Source organism: Kogia breviceps, chromosome 1 (genome assembly GCF_026419965.1).
Source record: "Kogia breviceps isolate mKogBre1 chromosome 1, mKogBre1 haplotype 1, whole genome shotgun sequence".
Taxonomy (NCBI): Eukaryota; Metazoa; Chordata; class Mammalia; order Artiodactyla; family Physeteridae; genus Kogia; species Kogia breviceps.
Window position 1 is genome coordinate 198,379,592 of NC_081310.1, and position 21,429 is coordinate 198,401,020.

The following is a 21,429-nucleotide window of genomic DNA, read 5'->3' on the forward strand; positions in this document are numbered from 1 at the left end:
TTTAAAAGAACTGAAATTACAGAAGGTATATTCTGTGATCATAATGGAATTAAACTAGAAACCAATAACAAAGATAACATAAAAAATTAGAAAGGGCTTCCCTGGTGGCGCAATGGTTGAGAGTCCGCCTGCCAATGCAGGGGACGTGGGTTTGTGCCCCGGTCTGGGAGGATCCCACATGCTGCGGAGAGGCTGGGCCCGTGAGCCGTGGCCGCTGAGCCTGCGCGTCCGGAGCCTGTGCTCCGCAACGGGAGACGCCACAACAGTGAGAGGCCCGCGTACTGCAAAAAAAAAAAAAAAAATTAGAAAGACTTGGAAATTCATATACTTCTAAATAATCCATAAGTCAGAGAGGAAGCCTCAAGAAAATATAGAAGATATTTTGAACTGAACAGAAATGAAAATACAACATATCAGAATTTGTCGGGTGCAGCTAAAGTGTGCTTACATGGAAATTTATAGCGTTAAGTGCTTATATAACAACAGAAAAAAGTCTCAAGTCAATAATCTAATCTTCCACTTTTAGAAACTAGAAAAAGAAGAAGAAAATAAACCTACAGCAAGGCAGAAGAAAGTCAATAATAAAGATAAGAGCAGAAACTAATAAAACTGAAAACAGAAAAACAATAGAGGACAAACTAGAGAAAGCCAGTGAAATAAAAAACTAATTCTTTGAAAATCTCAATAAAATTGACAAACCTTTAACAAGACTGAAAGAGCAAAGAAAAGAGAGGACACAAATTACTAATAATAGGAATGAAAGAAGGGATACCACTACAGACCACACAGGTATGAAAAGGATATTAGGAGAATACTATGAACAACTCTATGCCCATAAGCTTGAAAATTTAGATGAGATGGATCAGTGTGTCTTAAACAACAAACTATCAAAACTTACCCAAGATGAACTAGATAATCTGAGTAGTCCTATAACTTTATAGAAAATGAGTTCATGGTTAAAAAACTTTTGAAAAAGAACTATCCAGGCCTAGTCACTGTAAATTGTCCTAAACATTTTTTCCATTAAGGAAAAATAACATGGATTTTATACATTCTCTTCCAGAAAGTAGGATAGATAGGAGCAATTCCCAGTTCATGTAACAAGGCCTGCATTACTCTGATATCAAAACCAGAAAAAGGCAGTACAAGAAAAGAAAACTATGGATACATAAGCCTCATGAACTTAGATGCAAAATACTCAACAAAATATTAGCAAATTGGATCCAACAATATGGAAAAAGAATAATACACCATGACCAAGTTGGGGGTTATCTCAGGAATGCAAGGCTATTTTCTATTTGAAAGTCAAAAATATGTAATTCATCATAGTCACAGCCTAAAGAAGGAAAAATGTATGATCATAACAATTGATGCAGTAGAAGCATTTGACTAAATTCAACGTCCATTTAGGACAAAAACTGAGCAAAAAGGAATAAAGACGAACTTCCTCAGCTTGATAAGAATATCTACAAAAATCCTTTAGCTGGCATCACTTAATGGTGAAAGATTGAATTCTTTTCCCCGTAGATCAGGAGCAAGTGAAGGATGCCCATACATAGTTAATTCAACATCTTAGTCACCATTGTACTGGAAGTTCTAGCCAGTGCAATAAAGCAAGAAAACAAAATTTAAAATCCATACAGATTGGAAAGGAAGGAACAAATCTTATTTGCAGAAAACATGATTTTCTGTGTGGAAAATCTCAAGGGATTTACCAAAAGCTCCTAGAATAAACAAGTTTAGGGAGATTGCAGGTTACAACAGGAGGTCAAGATAGAAAAATCAATCACATGTCTTTACAATAACAACAGTTGGAAAGAAAAATCTAAAAAATCAGCATTTTTTACAAAGGCTGAGTCAAAGAGGACCTAAATAAATGGAGAGACATCTTTATGGATTGGAAGACTGTTTCCACATAGTAAAGATATAAATTCTCCCCAAATTGACCTATAGGTCTAATGCAATTTCAATCAAAATCTTTACATGATTTTTTTGTATATATAGACAAGCTGATTCTAAAGTTTATACAGAAAAGCAAAGGAATTAGAAAGAGTCAAAACAATTTTGAAAAGAACGATAAAGCTGGAGGATTCATACTACACAATTTCAAGACTTTCATTAAAGCTACGGTAATTACGATAAAGTGCTGTTGGTAAAGGCATTGACACATAGATGAATGGAATGGAATAGAGTCCAGAAACAAGTCACAGTTTAGCAGTTTCCTGTAAAATTAAATACACACATACCATATGACCCAGCAATCCTAGTCGTAGAGAAGTGAACCTTATGGGAATGAAAACTTATGTCACACAGAAATATGTATACCAGTGTTCCTGGCAGCTCTATTTATAACCATTCAAGCTGGAGACAGCCCAAATGTTCCTAAATGGGTGAATGGATAAGTACACTGGGGTACATTGTACAATAGAAAACTGCTCGGCAACAAAAAGGAACGGGCTGTGGGTACACACTATGGCCGGGGAGAGTCTCATCAGTATCTCAGGGAGTGAAAGGAGCTGGTCTCAAAGGTTGTATATAGCATGTGATCCCATTTATATGACAGAAGAGAGGGGTAGATTGCAGGGTTGGGTGTTGGCGGGACGGTGTACAAGGAGGCAGTGAGGGAGTGTTTTGGGTAGCGGGGCTGTTCTGTACCCTGGCTGTGGTGGTGGTTACATGTGTTAAAACTCAAAGAACTGTACACCAAAAGGGAAACAGTCAACATAAGATAGGTTAATTAAAAAACGCATTTGAAACCGGAGCAGCAATGTTGTGACTTCTGCTTGGGTGAGGGTGTTCTTGTGATGGTGGTCTCCTGGAGTTCTGATTCTCATTGATCGTCCTAGGGCCGGGCGAACTGTCCCTGGTTGAGTTGTTCCAACCGAAGGGTGCTGATGAAGGGAGCGCGGCCGTCACCGCTCTTGTTGTGGTCGATTGTAGGTGAAGCAGGTGGAGTCGGGGACAGTCCAGTTCCAGTACTCACTGAGCCCTGAAGGACACCCGGACACACCCACGGAGCACACCATGCGCCCCAAGGCGGAGCAGCGGCCTTCCAGGAAGCCACCCAACTCCCCTTCAAGTAAGTGTGTGTAGAGAGCTGAGTCTTCCAGCTCATGGCACAGCTCCATCTGTGCCCAGTACAGCAACGGTTATCAGATACTTACCGCAGACTGCTTTAATTTGAGTCAGTTGGTTGAGTTTTTGCTGAACCCAGAGGTGTAGAACTGGGCAGCGATGAAGCGTGGCCCAGCACTTTGTGCTTGGGCCACGAGTCGGCTCTGTTGCTTGCAGCTCCCTGACCGAGGGCCTGGGAAGGTCTGTTGGTGACCCTTAAAGGGACACATCATGTGGGTGCCCTGCAGATACAGGGCTCAAGAATCAGAGGCTGGCTGAAAGCCAAGGAGTGCCAGCTTTATTTTGCACTGTTAATGTAGCCATGAGTCTGCTGTTTTTATTATTTATTTATTTATTTTTTTGTGTGGTACGCGGGCGTCTCACTGTCGTGGCCTCTCCCGTTGCGGAGCACAGGCTCCGGACGCGCAGGCTCAGCGGCCACGGCTCACGGGCCCAGCCGCTCCGCGGCACGCGGGATCCTCCCGGACCGGGGCACGAACCCGCGTCCCCTGCATCGGCAGGCGGACTCTCAACCACTGCTCCACCAGGGAAGCCCCCATGAGTCTGCTGTTTTTAAAAAGTGTTTTCTACTCCCTTGGAGCACAGTCTGAGAGTGGGGAGGCCATGACCTCCGGGCGTGGCTTTAAGAAAGGGATCGAGGGCTGTCAGCAGGGTGATGCCCTTCCTGTGGGTGGTGGCGTCCCCACGTGTGACCGCGGCTGTCAGCTTTGCGTTGGCTACACCACACCTTCTGCTGAGGCCAGTACCTTGAGTTCAGAGCCTCTTAGTTTATTCCCAAGGACAGGCAGCTAGTGTCCTGGTGGGGAAATCCCACCTGTGGCGGGAAGAGGAGGAGTTTCGGAGGAGAGTTGAAAGAGCATTGAGCCCTTGGCTCTCGGCTTCTAGGGATCTCGCTGGCTGAAAGAATGTTCTAGATCGTGGGCAGTTAGGCTCTTAGAAAGTCAGAAAGGTAGGGAATGAACAAAAGTGTAAGCTGTAGAGGGGAGCTTAGTGTCCATCCATCCTCCATCCAGATGGATTTCCTCTGATGGACACTGCTGGGTGTCCATGGAGGGCTGGGCAGTATCTCTTGGGCAGCAGGTCCTGGGTGCTGGTGCAAAGGCACCCACCAGTGAGTCTGTCATTTGGGAGTGGTTTTTTGTGAGTTGAGATTCTAGTTTTTGGAAACTGGTGTTGTTGAATTTACTGGTTTATTTTTAAAATATTTATTTGGTTGCTCTGGGTCTTAGTTGCGGCAGGCAGGCTCCTTAGTTGTGGCATGAGAACTCTTAGTTGCGGCATGCATGTGGGATCTAGTTCCCTGACCAGGGATCGATCCCAGGCCCCCTGCATTGGGAACATGGAGTCTTAACCAGTGGACCACCAGGGAGGTCCCAGTCTTGCTGAATTTAATCTTACAGTTGGTGGAAGCAGCACACTTGTTTCTCTGGCCTAGAACTTGATGTACTGGCCTCCATCTTTGTGACCTTCCAGGATTTTCTGAGATATTTAAAAATATTCAGGTACCAAAACTTAATAGTTGATTGCTTTGGGACAAAGCACATTATTAAGTATTTTCCTTCTTCCCCGAAAGGCAGTACATTTGATGGTTTTAATTGTTTTGTTCTTTCTAGTTTTGAATATTGTGCTTACCAGGCTCTTCTCAGGATTGCTGTTTACCACCAGTGTGTACATTAATAATCTCGTCTTATATAAGTGTACTGCAATGTACAGCACCACTTATACTTGAGGAATTGCCAGAATATCTGCTAGAATCCCTTGCAGTGGTGGGTGGTAGGCATGTGTTTTCCATCAGAGTCAGTTTAGAATAAATTTCCAATTTTATTTGATAAAGTTGAATGCATGGAAAGCATAGAATATATAGTTAAAAATATTAAACAGAGTCAAATTTATTTCTAACCCATTTCCTTCTTTAAATCTACTATCTTCCCTTCTTTGACATATGTTCGTAGTTACATTCTAAAAATAAAACAAGTACCAACCTCTAAGAAATGGAAGTATGAAAGAAAGATAGTATCCTAGATTATAAAAATATCTATATCTTGTGATTAGATATAACTATGATTACTCTGGTTTTTGATTAAGTAACTCAAAAGGACAGTAGTGAAATGTAATAAACCCAGTTTAAAGTAAAAAATACAGTTTACCCTGGTCCTTAGAAATGTCTGAATAGATCATTTTCCTAGAGAAGAAACTCATACAGCTATCGTTAAGGGAAGAATATAATTACCTTTTCTGGAAAGGAAATTTCCCGTGTTGAATTTTGATGTAGTTCTGGCACTGGAGGCAGCATCTGGTCTAACCTAATTGTCAGCCAGGACGGGCTGGCCCGGCTGGCTTCTCCGGCCTGACCTGCTGTCAGTGTGGCTGTGGACTCCGGGTTTGCGCTCCCAGCTGCCCTGTCTGTCCTCATGAGGACCTTAGAGGAGATTTAGAGCCTAGTCTGCCGCTGCCCCTGTTTCCCCAGAATTGTCCTTTAACTGATCTTTTTGCTTGGGGTTCACGGAACTTCTTGGATCTCTGGGTTTTCTAAATCACAGTTGGAACAATTTTGATCATTCCTTCTTCTGTCCTCCTCTCTCTTCTCCCTTGGGGCCCCCAATTACACATGTATCAGGCAGCGAGCCTCACTTCTATTTGTGGTCTTTTCTCTCTGTGTCCCGTCCTAGATCATTCCTACTGCTGCACCTTCAGGTTCACTCACCTTTTCTTCTGCAGCGTCTGATCTGCCATGAATCCCACATCCAGTGTAGGTTTCATCACAGACACTGTGGTTTTCATCTCCAGAAGTTCTCTCAGGGTCTTTTTCTGTCCTCCATGTTCAGTGTTTCCCGTTGCTTCTTGAACATGGGAAATACCTGTACAACCACTGACAGACGTATGCTTTAGTCTCTTCCTCTCCAAAGAAGGCAGAGGTAGGTAGACCTCTTAGACCTGCCCAGCGGTTAATGTTCCAGTATTGTATCCTATTTGAAATGACCCAGATAGTGACCCAGATAGTGAGTGAATTCTCATTTTAACTTGGTTTAGTTTCAAGTTACCAAAATCTGGAGATAATGTTACAAAGTTTGTCCCTACTTTAATATCTTTGTTTGCCAAATTCTAATATCTTGGTCAGTTCTGGATTAGTTTTGATTGATTGATTTTTGTCCTAATTTGGGTTGTATTTTCCTGCTTCTTTATATTCATTATTATTATTTTTTTTTTACTGGATTCCAGGTATTGTGAGTTTTCTCCTTTTGGGGACTGAGTATTTTTGTAGTTGATAAATACTCTTGAGCTTTGGAAACGGTTTGGTCATTTGGGGTCTTGCCCTTAAGATTTGTTAGATGGGACCAGATCAGCATTTAGTTTAGGGCCAATTATTCCTCACTAGGTGACAAGACCCCTTTTGTTACTCTGCCTGATGTCCCTGAATTATGAGGTTTACCGGTCTGTGAGAACGACTTCTTTCTGGCCTCGGGTGCGCCCTGGGTACTGGTCCTTCTAATTGTTCGGGTGGTTCTTTGCCCATCCTTGGGGGGTCTCCTCATCAGTGATCTACTAAATCCTAGAGGGACCCTCTAAGTGGCTGGAGTTCCTTCTCTGTGCACCCCTCCTGTCTGTGTTCAGCCCTGCAAGCTCCAGCTTCCTTGGCGTCCTTGGACTCTCAGCTTGGTCTTCAGTTCAGGGCCCCACTGCGCACTGTCTGGGTTCCCCGCCCTGCACTGCAGTCTGCAGAATCACTCAATGCTCTGATGTGAGGACAATTGGGGGGTTTACTTCTTCTGTTTCCAGTTCCTCAGGATCCTTGCCTGCGTGAATTCCAGTGTCTTAAAGACTGTTGTTTTATATATTCTGTTAAAAAATTTTTGTTTCAGATGGGAGGGAAAATCTGGTCTGAAGTAGCAGGCTTTGCCTGCTGTTAATGGTTGCTAGGCTACTGAAATCATCCACCCCAGGGCTGATCGTCCAGTGGTTTTGAAAGTTTTCCTGGCTGCTTCGTGCTGTGTGTGATTCACTAAACATGTCGTCGTTTCGTGACTTTGAGTCTTGGCTCATGCTCTGAGTCTAGAAAGCATCTCCCTTGTGTACTGTGTTTATTTTCTTTTAAGATATATTCTTTTTGTTAAATTAAAAAATTACATATTCAAGAATAGCCAAGGCAGTTTTGAAGAAGAGAGGCTTCCCCTTTCTTGACTTGCAAGCTTAACGGCAAAATTATAGTAACTAGCACAGTATGACGTTGGTACAGACACAGATCAACAGATAACAAGACAAAATAAAAAGCGTGATGTATGACAAATTACAGATAAGGAGCATATTACTTTCCTACTGTTGTTAGAACAAATTATCGTAAGCTTAGTTGCTTAAAATAGCATGAAGTTAGTATCATCCGGTTTTGGAGATCAGCAGTCCAGAGGTCTCACAGGCCGAAGTCGAGGTCTCTGGGCTGCGCCCCTGCGGAGGCCGTGGGAGAGGATCTGCCTCATCGCCTTTGCCGGCTCCCAGGGCCCAGCGGTACCGTTGGCCCCGTCCTCCATCTTCTGAGGCAGATTCAGAATAGCGTTTCCACGTCTCTCTTTGACCCCGATTAATCACTCCTGCCTCTCTTTCACTCATAAGGACTGTTGTGGTTACACTGGGCCCCTCCGCCATCCAGGACAATCTCCGTGTCTCCAGGCCAGCCGATTAGCAACCTCCATTCCATCTGCCACCTTGGCTGCCTTGGTGGCGTGAGCTCAGCGTATTCACAGGTTGTGGGGATTAGGATGTGGGCACTTGGTGGGGCGGTGGGCAGCATTATTCTGTCTGCCACAAGAGTAAGGGCGGACCAGTCAGTTAACAGCGCTGGACTGGCTGTCCAGGTGGAAAATGGAAAATCAGATCCCAATGTCATGTTGTGGACACAAATTCTGGATGGATTACAAAACAGAACTGTAGAAATTTTAGAATCAGAAGATTAGGAAGAAGAAAGGTGATAGAAGGAGCTGTTCCGAATCAATGAGGAATGAAATGGTCCACAACAGGACGGAAAAACGGGCAAAGGATACGAGGAGAGAGTTCCCAGAGGAGAGACCAGAGCAACCAATCAACGTGTGCAAAAGTGCGTAGTTTCACTAGCAATCAGAGAGACGCAAATTAAAATGGGAAGTCACTTCATGCCCCTCGTGTTGGAAAAGCCCGGCCGGCGGATAGCATGTAGGTTGAGGAGGGTTTGGGAAGCGAGGGATTCCCACCACACAGGGAGGAATGCAGGATGTACGACCACTTTGGAGAGCAATTTTGTAGTATTTAGTTAGTATCCTACAGCTGGGAAATGCCGTTTCTAGACGCGCACCGCAGACTGGAGCTAGTTCATGTGACGCGGGGCCTGTGTTTAGCGGCTGAAGCGTGGGAATGACCTCCCCGCGCCCCAGCCGGGGGAGGGCTGAGCGAGCTGATTTATTTGGACCGTGGGTGCCACACAGCAGTGAAAATGCCAAGATAGGGCTCTGCATATCATTATGGGTGAACCTTCACTACAGCGTGCTGAGTGAAAAAGGCAGGTTCTGAAAGGAAACGGACAGCACGGGAGCACGTAAGTGGCTTTGAAATCAGTTGCGTTTTGTTTGTGAATCCAGACTTGCCAACTGGGTGATCTTAGACCAGTTGCTTAATGTGTCCGTCCCTCAGTTTCCTCAGCTGTAAAATGGATGGATTAAAGGCCTACATAAGAAAAACAAAACTTGAGGAGTCTTAGAAAAAAATCTGGAGAATATTTTTATGACCTTGAGGTTAGGAAGGCTTCCTTAAACAAGATGGACAAAGCACAAACCAAAAAGAGAAGACTGAGAAACGTGATAATGTTAGCATGTAAAGCTTTTCTATGAGAGAAGAGACTCCATAAACAAAGTCAAAAGACAAACCTCAGGACTGGGCTTCCCTGGTGGCACTGTGGTTAAGAATCCACCTGCCAATGCAGGGGACGCGGGTTCGAGCCCTGGTCCGGGAAGATCCCACATGCTGCGGAGCAACTAAGCCCGTGCGCCACAACTACTGAGCCTGCGCTCTAGAGTCCACAACTCCTGAGCCCACGCACCACAACTGCCGAAGCCCGCGTGACTAGAACCCGTGCTCCGCAACAAGAGAAGCCACCGCAATGACAAGCCCGCGTACCGCCACGAAGAGTAGCCCCCGCTCGCCGCAACTAGAGAAGAGCCTGCGCGCAGCAACGAAGACCCAATGCAGCCATAAATAAATAAATTAATTTAAAAAAATTTATATATATAAAAAAGACAAACGTCAGACTAAAAGATACTTGCAATACATAAAACCGTTAAAAGTTAATTGAAAGAATGAGAAGATTAGAAAGAAGAAAGATGATAGAAAAGAGCTCCTCCCGATCAGTAAGAAGGAGATAAACAACTGACAAGAAAAACGGGCAAAGGCCCTCAGAGGTCGTGGAGAGGGTTAGATGAAAAGAGGTTTGTCCGGGTGCGCAGGCTGCCCGGCTCGGGGCAAAGGCTTCACAGTTGCCGTCAGCTGCGTTGATCTTGTCGTCCTGCTGGCTGGCACCGTCGGCGGGCAGTGGCCACATGTTCATACCCCCTTTCAACCATTGGCCCAACTAAATACAGATCCCAAATCTCACCGGAAACAAGGCGACCACCAGGTCAGGAGCAAATGCAATATTTGCACAGAGCTACTGTTGACCCCAAAGTCCTTGATGGGTACACACCAGTGCCCGTGTTGCCATCTAGGGAAGTGGGTTCCCGCCGGGCCGGGAAGCTTAGTGTTGGCCCTGCTTCTACTGTTTCGTATTAGTATATTCTGGAAGGAAGTAAGGGAGTGTTTATTCGGATAGGTTTGTTCAGTGTGTCCTCCCCTCACCCATTCAGCAAACCCTACTGACAGTCTGTGAAGTGCCAGCTACATTTTAAAAAGAGACAATAAGTGAACAAACCACCAAATCTTTAGGTGGCAGAAAGAATACTGTCCCACTCTGGTGTGGGGTGTTGATAGCAGGGAAGCTGTGCCTATGTGAGCAGGGAGTATATGGGATTTCTCTGTCCTTTCTGCTCAAAGTTGCTGTGAATATAGAACTGCTCTAAAGATAAAGTCCATTAAAGAATAAAACAGAGAATAATATGTGGGGAACTTAGCTATTCCTGTCTTGATTTGATTAACTTGTGTTCAGGGTTTCTGTTTCTGTTTCCATATTTGAGGTTCATCTCTGGCAGAGGTCAGCAGACTTTAAGGCTAGACAGGAAATAGTTTAGGCTTTGTGGGCCAGAGGACCTCTGCCACGGCTACTCATCTCTGCTGGTGTTCAGTGAAAGCCACCTAGGATGTGTCAATGAACAAGTACGGATGTGTTCCAATAAAAATTTATTTACCAGTGCAGATCGTGCGCCAGACTTGACCAGTGGGCCATACTTTGCAGATCCTTTTTTTTTTTCTTTTTCTTTTTCTTTTTTTCTTTTTTTTTTGTGGTACGCGGGCCTCTCACTGTTGTGGCCTCTCCCATTGCGGAGCACAGGCTCCGGACGCGCAGGCTCAGCGGCCACGGCTCACGGGCCCAGCCGCTCCGTGGCATGTGGGATCTTCCCGGACCGGGGCACGAACCCGTGTCCCCTGCATCGGCAGGCAGACTCTAAACCGCTGCGCCACCAGGGAAGCCCTCTTTTTCTTTTTTTAAAATTTGTAATAGTCTTTATTGAAACATACCCAAACAGTAGCCAGAGTAATCTCTATTTTTTAATTTTTATTTTATTAAGTCTTTTGAAAATGTGACATATTTAAATGTTCAAAAAATGTTAAAGTGGGAAATAGTAAATAGATGACCCAATTTTCTAATGGGCTGCTGGCCTTTACCAATTGATAGAAACTCTTGTTATGTTAAACGAGCTCTTTGTGATAAAGTTGCAAATTTATTTTCTCAATTTGTCTTTTTTCTTTTGACTTTTCTTGTAGTGGTTTTGCCAGGAGTTTATAAAAATTTTCAGTCATCTTTTTAAAAAAAATAAATTTATTTATTTATTTTTGGCTGCGTTGGGTCTTCGTTGTTGCGCACGGGCTTTTTCTAGTTGTGGCGAGCGGGGGCTACTCTTGGTTGCGGTGCACGGGCTTCTTGTTGCGGTGGCTTCTCTTGTGGAGCACGGGTTCTAGGTGCGTGGGCTTCAGTAGTTGTGGCATGAGGGCTCAGTAGTTGTGGCTCATGGGCTCTAGAGTGCAGGCTCAGTAGTTGCGGTGCACAGGCTTAGTTGCTCAGCGGCATGTGGGATCTTCCCGGACCAGGGATCGAACCTGTGTCCCCTGCATTGGCAGGTGGATTCTTAACCACTGCGCCACCAGGGAAGCCCCTTATAGTCATCTTTTTTCAATCTTTTCTTTTAAAGCATTAAGAGATCATATTTTAGTTAAAAAGGTCTTCCACATTCCACGGTTACAAATAATTCTCTCAAGTTGTTTTCCTAGTAATTTTAGGGCTTCCTTCTTATATATACATTTAAATCATTGATCCATTTGGAATTTATTCTTGTATAAAATATTAGTTTACATCCAATTTATATTTTTCTAGATGGCTATCCAGTTATCCCAATACCGTTTAATTCTTAATGTTTTCCCCATTGATTTAAGACACCACTCTTATTATTTATTGAATTATTACTTGCATTTGTTAATATTAGTGGGTTCTGTTTTTAAAATAATTTTATTGGCGTCTAGTTGATTTACAATCTTGTGTTAGTTTTGGGTGTACAGCAAAGTGAATCAGTTATACATATACATATATCCACTCTTTTTTTTTAAGATTCTTTTCCTATATAGTCCGTTACAGAGTACTGAGTAGAGTTCCCTGTACTCGACAGCAGGTTCTTATTAGTTATCTATTTTATATATAGATCCTTTCTTTTTTGTTGTCTTTATCAGGTTTTGGTATTGTGAGCATGCTAGGTGTGTAAAATGAGTGTTTACTTGGGGTTCTCTAGAGAAGCAGATATACATACAGTACGGGAAGAGATATATGATGAGAAATTGGATCACACAATTACGGAGGCTGACAAGTCCCGTGATCCAGTGTCTGCAAGCTGGAACCCAGGAAAGCAGGTGGTGTAATTCACGCTGAGTCCAAAAGTCTGAGAACCAGGGCAGCCGGTGGCGTGGATTTCATGTGAGTCTGAAGGCCTGAGAACAGGGGGCCGAGGGCAGGAGACCGACAACCCGGCTGTGCGGTCAGGCAGGAGGGGTCTAGTTCTTCCTTCCTCCACCTGTTTGTTTTATACAGACCCTCAGTGCCCGCCCCCACCCCCCACCCCCGCCAGCTAACAGCGGGAAGGGCAAACTGCTTTAAAACTGAGTCACCCCTTCAAATTAGAATTTCATGCGGAAACACCCACACAGACACACCCAGAATAATGTTTAACCAGACATCTGGGCGCCCTGTGATCCAGTCACGTTGGCACTTAAAATTTTAAGCTTTTTCTCTGTTTGCTACCTTTTCCTGTGCTTTAAAGTAGTTTAAACAAAAGGCAGGACCTGTTTCTTGAAGGTCTGTTAAAACTTAGCTGTAAAACCATCAGGAACTTGGTGCCTTTTGAAGGGATGCTTTGACAACCATTTAAATTGCTGTTTATGGCTATTGATCTATTTAGGTTTTCCATCTCATCTTGTGTTACCTTTTGGGACACATCTTCTCTAGAAAAATGGTCAATTTCATTTAGTTTACAAAGATGTTGGGATAAAATTGTACCTAATTTAAAGCTTCACATTTGCATCATTAAATAGCAAAAATTCAACCAAGTAAATTTTAAAGCTCTAACGGGCTTTATTGAACGATTCATGAATCAGGTAGCGTCCCATCTAGAGGATCTGAACAAAAAGGAAGACGTTTATAGGCAGAAGGGGGCGGGGTGAGGAAAGAGCGGGCTGCCTCACCTTCCTCTGGGGGATGGAGGGGGTCCACGGGGCTGTTACCTCATTGGTGCCAACCAGGAAATTCCAGACTGGCCAGTTAAGACCACTTTCCTGGGGAATGTTGAAACTGCAGTTAGGTTATAGGTACTAAGCCATGGTCCGGTGACGCTGGCTTAGTACAAGTGACAAGTGACTCCGTTCTGGGCCTGTTGTTTCTTTTCGAAAGTATCTGTGGTTAGGTTCCCTTTCTCATTCCTAATATTTTGGTGAATCTCTCCCTTTCTTGGTCAGGCTTATCCAGGGTTTCTTCACTTCATCATTCTCTTCAAAGAACTCGCTATTGGTTTTACTTACTGGTTCTCCCGTTCTTTGTTTTTGTTTCTAATTGTATCTTTAATTTTAATTAACTTAATGAAAATTTAATTTTATATGCTTTTATCAAGTCCATCCTCTTAATTTTTAAAAAGTTTAAAAAAAGTTGAACACTTAGCATTTTTTCCATTTATCTGTTTAGGAATAATATCACTTAAGGTTCTGCAGTTTTCTTCTAGGTGCAGCCTGGACTCTCATACGTTTTGTGTTCTTATTTCCTCAATTGTTGGGTTCAATTTCTGTTTGCTTTTACCTAGAATATAGAAGTGTTTTAAAGTATCCCCACCTTAAAAAATGCATTAAACTCTTCTTGCCCTTTCATGTGGGCCCTTGCCCTCATCCTTAAAGCCCGGCTCAGATGTCTCTTCCCTGCAGAGCCTCCTTTCCGCATCTCCTGGCCTTCGTAGGTGCTGCTCTTTATTTTATTTTTTATTTGGAAAAAGAAGTTTTATTTTTTAAATTTAACAAGTGATTTTTTAAAAAACATCTTCATTGGAGTAAAATTGCTTTACAATGGTGTGTTAGGTTCTGCTGTATAACAAAGTGAATCAGTTATACATATAGCCCCACATCACCCCCCTCTTGCGTCTCCCTCCCTCCCTCCCTCCCTCCCTATCCCACCCCTCTAGGTGGTCACAAAGCACCGAGCTGATCTCCCTGTGCCGTGCGGCTGCTTCCCACTAGCTGTCTAATTTACATCTGGGAGTGTATATATGTCCGTGCCACTCTCTCACTTTGTGCCAGCTTCCCCTTCCCCCTCCCCGTGACCTCAAGTCCATTCTCTAGCAGGTCTGTGTCTTTATTCCTGTCTTACCCCTAGGCTCTTCATGACCTTTTTTTTTTTTTTCCCTTAGTTTCCATCTGTATGCGTTAGCATACTGTATTTGTCTTTCCCTTTCTGACTTGCCTCCCTCTGTAGGACGGTCTGCTCTTTATTTTATATCGTCTGTTGTCTGTTTCTCCTACTGCTCTTGGGGTGTATCAGCCAGGTTTGTCCTGGTAACAGGTAGTCCCAGAATCTCACTGGTTTAAAACAGAAAGCTTTGTTTCCTGCTCTCAGGCCACGTCCATGTGGGCCGGTGGCGGCTCTGCTCATTGTGGTCACACATGGCAGCTGTCACCTGAGTATCTCCGGCCGCCCCCCACAGCACAAAGAAAGGCCCAGAAATGACCCGCATCCCTCCTCCCAGCTCGGGGGCTCTACGGCGTGTGGACCCGCCCAGTCTCAGGGCCTGCACAGCGTCCCGGCGAGGCCCCAGAAGGTGAAGAGGTGCTGATACCTGGTGTGGATATTCGTTCGGCATTAGAGACGATCATAGGAGCGTCTCACCAGTGGGGACTCTGCTGATTCATCGTCCTGTTGCCCAGAGCATTCAGCACGTGTGGGTAGAGCAGTGGGTCACTCAGGACTCTTCCATGATAGAAACTCAACTCAAAATAGCTGAAATGGACAGGGAATTGATTGGCTCACGTGATGGAAGGGCCCTGACGCGAGGCCTGGTTGCGTCCTGGCCCTTGAGTGATGTGGTGAAGACCTGGTGTGTCTGTCTGTCTGTCTGCTCACCCTCCAGCTGTCTGTGGTGGCCTCCTTCCAGGCAGGGTTTCCCTACGTGGTGGCTCCGGGAGCCGCTTGCTTATCCTCGGACTTAGGCATCCCAGCAGGAAGAACGTCTTTTGCTCAGTTGTCCAGTCAGAGTCCTGAGATGGAGCCCCTCCCTCTGCCGGCTCACCTGCTGTACCCCGCATGGCTGCGATGGGGGCGAGGCAGGGCGTGCGTCCTGGGTCCCACACCCTCTCTTGTGTAGGGTTGGGCCGGCCCCCCCGACCACAGGGGTGAGGGCTGGGAGGGTGATTCCCCAAAGGGAAACCGTCAGTGCTGCTCTCGGGACAGAGGGTGGATTCCGGTGGTCACCTGATGGATTGAGGGCCTGATCTCCTGTCCCAGGTCTTTCCCTGCACTCAGCTGTTTCTACTGTGTAGTTGCAGCCCAGCTTTGACCAGCTTTTCCTGCATTTCTCGATCTTCGAATGAGTAGAGATTGGTATTCCTGCTAGTGGGACCCGGCCTGTCTTCCGGAAGCCCACCATCTCCACCCCCAGAGGGTCTGCTGGGCACGGAGCAGGGCACCGTGTGGGCTCCAGGGAGCACTGTGGAGGTTCAGGGGGTGGGGGACCCCCCCCCCCACAAGGCGTCCTGCCTTGGGCTCGAGGTGCCGGGCGGAGGGTGTTACTGTCCCGTGTGTGGGGCTCACCGAGCCCCAGCGTGACTTCCTAAGGTTCAGAGCGGCTGGGTGCACACCCTCTGAGTTCTCTACCAGCAGGGTGATTGCTGCGTCCTCGGCGGAGAGCTGCTGGAGGGCGCACGGATGCAGCTCTGGCACAGACGTGCGGGAGCAGCATCATCTGGCTTTCAGCTCCCGTCTGGGGACCCGCAGATCTGCATGGATGGAACCTGGTTCCATTTGGTTTGTTTAATTTGGATTTATCACCGCATTCATGTCACATTAACGTGATCGCCTTCACCCCAGGTTCCAAGCCTTTGAAAACGTTACCTCCCAAGACCTAATATAAGAGACTTAAATATCGGCTGATGTTTAACTTATGATGGAAATTTTCCTGCTTCAATATTTTACCTGCTTAAACGGTTCCTTTGGAAATCTTAATGATATGCAGCTGTCACTTTAAGTGAGGTGCTCTGGCTTTCTGTTACGAATTATCCTTTTTATTTTTTCTGCAAAATTACCAGGGAGCAAAGGTCCATCCATCACCCTCCGCAAGGGGGTGTGTGCGGGGCCGCTAGAGGGCCCTCCGTCTCCAGCTTTTGGAACCCGGCATTTCCCTGACCCATATTTTGCTTTTGAATGGTCTGGTGGCGTCAGAATTTTGGTGTGTCTGCTTCATCGATGTAAAGGCAGCCGGGTAGAAGGGGCCATTGAAAATACGTAAGCCTGGTGTTTCCCAGAGCACGGTGAGTTAGACGCTTGCCGTGGTTGTGACCTCGTGTGCGGGCGACATTCTCGAGAGCGTTCTCACTGACAGGCAGCTCGCCTGCCCCGAGTCGTGTCATCCAGGACATCGTGCAGCAGTGGAGAGAGTGAAAGATGTCGATGGAGCAGGGGATGGAAGTTAGCGGCCGGGAACCGAACACACCTGCACAGCATCTGCGGGAGAGCCTGAGTGAGCGGTTCAGAGCCAAGGTTTCCAGGAGGGAGATCACACTTCTGAGCCTGGTCTTTGAAGGTGACCCCAGCCTAGGGCTCTGGGCACGTCTCACACTTCCCACTTCTCTTGGGCCTGATTCGCCGAGACCGGGCACCTCTGGATTCCTTCAGCACAGAGACCCAAATCCACTCCATCGACAAGCATCCCGTTACCTCTTCCTAGATTTTGCTCACTTCCTCCATTCCTGTGATCAAAGTCTTCAAGAGAATGACTTTTTAAGCCCAAATAATTAGGAATAAGGGCCTTTCAAATGGGTCGGCCTTGTGAATTCTTAGTATCTGGAGTACCACTGAATGCTGAGTAATCCTTTATTTTCAAGGTCTGACGGGGAAAGCTGTTTTTCACAATCGTTATTTAAATCACAGAAATTGTGTCTTTGGCTGTGATGACCCCTTCCTTCCCCCTGCCCTTGGGGCAAGCTGTTCGGCCCCATCCTGGAACATCCCCACAGCCCCGCCTCCTGGTCCGAGGCCTGGCCCCTCCCTGCCTGGTCCTGAGCTGCCACGGTTGCTAAGCAACAGCCTCCTCTCCCTTCAGTTAAGCACAGGCCGGTCTGTCTGCAGGGCAGACTTTTCCTCCACAAATCCCGCTCATCAGTCCCTGCCGGCTGATTCTCTTTTCCTCCGTCCCCCACAGAATGCGTGGCTACGCTCAAGCAAAAGCGTTCTCTGGAGGGCAGCTTGCATTGCGGGGTAAAGGGCCTGAATGCTGCCTTTCATGCAGGGCCGGCTCCTGGTTGGTGTTCATGCGGGGGGACCCCACCAGCCTTCCCAGGGAGGACAGTGGAGAGACCTCTGCTCTCTCCAGCCTAGAGGATGTCACCAAGCCTGCTGCCTGAGCTCTCTCGTGCCTGTGTACTTACTTTCTGTCTTTCTGTGATGCTCGCCCACTCGACTCGTCAGAAGTGCTGTCTGAGCAGTGCTGACCTGAGAAGTAGCCCCTCTTGCCCTGGAGCGTGGAGTGGGCTTCAGGTCCTAGTGGTCTGCACACCTACCCACTCCCCCCCAGGCTGAATGCAGAGAAGCGTGGGATGCAGGTGTGTCACCTGGCGGGACGCAGACAGCCCAGGTTTGGGGCAGATCGCAAGCCCCCTCCTGGCCTTTTAGTCAAGTGTAGGTAGGGCATTCGGGCTTCTAGAAGCTGAACTGAAGAGAGGACTGGACACTTGAGCTTCTGTCGACAGCGCTTTTCAGCAAGTGGAGGCTGATCGGGGAGCAATAGGGTGTCGGGGAAATTCATCTTCAGACGGGGGCGCAGCGGCTGCAGATGCAAACTTGTCTGTCTCAAGCACTCGGTGTGGCCCTGTCTGCGTCTGTGTGCGTCGCGGTTGGCTCGGGTGGCATGGCAACCACTGACTCAGTCCCTTCCGAGGCTGAGGTGTCCGTGAGCCGCACAGAGCGCCTGGCAAAGCTGTCGTCTTAGTCTCTGCGTTCTTCTTTTAACGACCAGGTGATTTACCTGAAGCCAGAGCCCCGCGGCGCCACGGCCAGACGTGGATGTTATTCCCGGTGGGGTGACAGGAGGGCCCCATCTGGGGAATGACCAGCATCCCCTGCCGCGGGACTTCATCCTCTGCGACGGGCCGCCTGGCGCCATCGGTTCAGCCAGGAGCGTCTTCAGGCTCCAACGGGGACACAAAGGCATACCTGATGATGATCAGTAAACTAGAATTTAAGTTATTTTATTTTATTTTTTTATTTTTTATTTTTTTTTGCGGTAGGCGGGCCTCTCACTGCTGTGGCCTCTCCCGTCGCGGAGCACAGGCTCCGGACGCGCAGGCCCAGCTGCCACGGCCCACGGGCCCAGCCGCCCCGCGGCTCCCGGACCGGGGCGTGAACCCGCGTTCCCTGCATCGGCAGGCAGACTCGCAACCACTGCGCCACCAGGGAAGCCCTAAGTTATTTTAAATTCCACAGGTAGTACAGGAGAACGCGCTTACTCACACGTCTAAAGGGTGAGGTTCTAGCGCCTCAATGTTCCTACCATTCCACGTATTTCAATGAATTCACCTACAGACCTTCACCCACGTGTCGTTTTCTTTCTTTTCCTTTAACAGAGGTGGGATTCCCTTACGCGGGTTGCTTGGTACCTTGCTTTCTGCACTGTAACTTGTCTTGGCAACGTCCCACGCACGTCAGGACCCGCCCCGTCGACCTCCCCCTTTTTAATTGCTTCCGGGCTCCACACCCAGATGGACCAGCTTTAATTCAGGGCTTCCATTTTCGGGAACACGTGGGACCTTCTCATGGCTTGCTGTTTTCAGCGGCGCTGCGGCAGAGGTTCTCGTGCCCACGTCCTTGTGCGCGCTGCACATGTCACCGCGCACGCGGCCTTTGCACGCACGTGAGGGCCCCGCGGTTTGGTCTCGTCGGCCCCGGCAGCTCGCAGCCTGGTCGTGCTCAGTGGCGGAAGGCGGGCTTCCCGGTCAGACCTCCACACCGCCATCGTGGCTTTTGGGAGGCTTGGAGGAACGGCAGTGGACGCCTCTGGAGGACGCTGTGTGGTCCGGGCAAGACCGTTAGATTGTGTGGTTTGCGAAGCAACTTAATCAGCGACTGCCGCGTGGAACATCGGAACAGAAAGGTTTGAAACCAAGTTATTCTGTGGTTTCGGCGTGTTTTCTCACAGCCCGTGCCTCGCTGGGGTGTGTGGGTTTGGGCCCTGGGACCCCCAGCAGGCACTGCTTTCATCTGCTGCAGAGCCTCTTCCGTGCGGTGGGTTGTCTAGGACGCTAAGATTGTGTAAAGTCAGGGTGCAAAGAATCACCCCAAAAACACCACGCGGTACCCGGCTTACACAAACTGAGGAAATCAAGAGCGCGTGAGAGGCTTAACGGGCTTGGAGGCTTTGACCTTCCGCCGGGTTCAGGTCTTCCTCAACTAGAGGACGCGCGCGGCCCGGCTCCTGAGCGCCAGGCTTCTCCGAGCAGAGGAAAATGGAGCCATTTCCTGCAGGTTTTTCCGTGCTGCCGAAATCAACCCGCGTAGTTTTCAGTCTCCTTTCAGGGTGGAACAGAGGAGAACCCGGCGTGCTGCTCTTCTGTTTCATCTTCTAGACTGTTCCGGGTGGCGGGGTGGTGGTGGTGGTGAGTGGCTGCACAGAGCCCTGAGCTGTCTGGGGAGAGGCACGTGGCTTCAGGGACAGTGGGGCCCCGGCAGAATCCCGGCCTGGGTTTTGCTTCTCGCGAGATGACATCCTTCCCGGGAAGCGAAGCTTTGCCCGATGATTCGCCAACTCCCTCCACGGGGAGCTCGTTTCAGGAACCGGAGGCTCCCTGGACTAGAGGGCGCCGAGTTCTTGGGAGTCACGTTAACTTGGCTTTGAGAAAGGAGCTGGGCTGGCGAGGGGCTGGAGAGCCTGTAGCTCAGCTCAGGTGGGACCAGCAGAGTTGGGGGCCTCCCTCCACGCCGCCCCCCCCCCCCCCGCGTTCCTCGCCCCCTGTTCCTCATCAGCTGGATCTGTCCTCCTGGGGTGAGCCTGCAGTGCCTGCTCCAGGTGGATTCCGAGGTGGCTGGAAGGGCCTTTGGTGGCATGTCGGCCCCAGGGCACAGCAGGGCCGGCTAGGGGGGTGCTTCCCACGTGCGGTTCCTGCCTGGTGGCGGAAGCTGCGCTGCGGTGGGATTCAGCGCTGCCGCGGGAGTCGGGCGCCCTCCCTTCAGACTGCACAGCACCCGGAGTCACGGCCCTCGTGTGCGCTGGCCGGTCGGTAGGTGCTCGGTGCCACCCGCTCCTGCCCCGTGCCGTGTGCCCTGGGGCTTGGGGACCACGGGGTCAGGTGAGCTGCTCAGGGGCACCGCCCGGTCCGGGGCTCAGACCCACGTGGCTGTGCGGGGACTTGGGCAGCAGAGACCACCGGGGAGGGAGGGAGGGCCAAGTGCGGGCAGTCAGGGCCACATGCGGGTGACAGGAGCAGGGCTAGTTACCTGCGGGGGGCACGATTTCTCAGGGCCCAGGGCGTCCTGAAGTCCAGCCGGCGGTGGCATCCACGTGCAGCGGCCAGAGTCGGGTCACCGTGAAGGGGACCGAGGTGCATGAGGAAGGCGCGGTCCTCAGGGAGACCAGACGTGTCACCTCGGACAGGTGCCTGGTCCCACCTGGGCCTTCAGGGGAGCGGAGGGGGCCCTGTCAGGATGCGCCCCGGGCAGCGGGCAGCCCCACCGTGGACTCGAGGCGGCGATGTTGGCGGCTGACGGCAGAAGCAGTGTGCGTGTATGGGCTGAGGGGGAGGTGACGGGTGGCCCCAGACGCCGGAGCACAGAGCTGAGAGTCTGGGGGTTTCAGGGACTAGAGTGATGCCTGGACTGCTAGACAGGAGTGCAGGGCCTGGGGTGGGGGTGGAGGCAGCGCAGGCAAACCCCAGCCCGGTCCTGCCCCAGGCCACCGCGCGGTGGCCGTGCTCGGCGGGTGGGGACGGCGCCGCGGGAGCGGTCGCTCCCTCCGCAGTGGGGCACCTCCGGCACTGCAGGAACCAGCCTCGCATCACCCAGGGGAGGGGCGCCCTCGGCCCCTCGCTCCAGGGACCCCCGTGGGGGACCGACCTCGACCATTCCCGGTACGAACAGGCCCACGCTCGCACCCCTAGAGTGAGTGGGCCTCAGGCGACGGGCTGTGAGTGATGGGAGAGCCGGAGCGCCCAGCCGTGCGTGCGTCTGTTTGGAAGTTTCTTATGTAACAGAACAGCAAGTGGGCCCCAGCCAGGGAAGCACCAGCCCAGGCAGACATCAGAGCCCGGCCCCACGAAGGCAGGGGAGGGTGAGCGCACGAGAGCCTCGGGCGTCTGGCAGCCTCGCGTCTCCCTGAGCGCACACGCGGTGAGCCTCGTGAG

At 49.1% G+C, this 21,429-nt stretch overlaps 1 protein-coding gene across 2 annotated transcripts in view; it reads left to right on the plus strand.

Moving 5' to 3' along the window:
* Positions 1 to 21,429, plus strand: part of NPHP4 (nephrocystin 4) — a 142,669-nt gene that overhangs the window by 75,971 nt on the left and 45,269 nt on the right. For both annotated transcript variants that reach the window (XM_067018657.1, XM_059039299.2), the window contains exon 11: positions 2,941 to 3,079. In XM_067018657.1, coding sequence (XP_066874758.1) covers positions 2,941 to 3,079 — 139 coding nt within the window. The remainder of the gene's footprint in view (positions 1 to 2,940; positions 3,080 to 21,429) is intronic.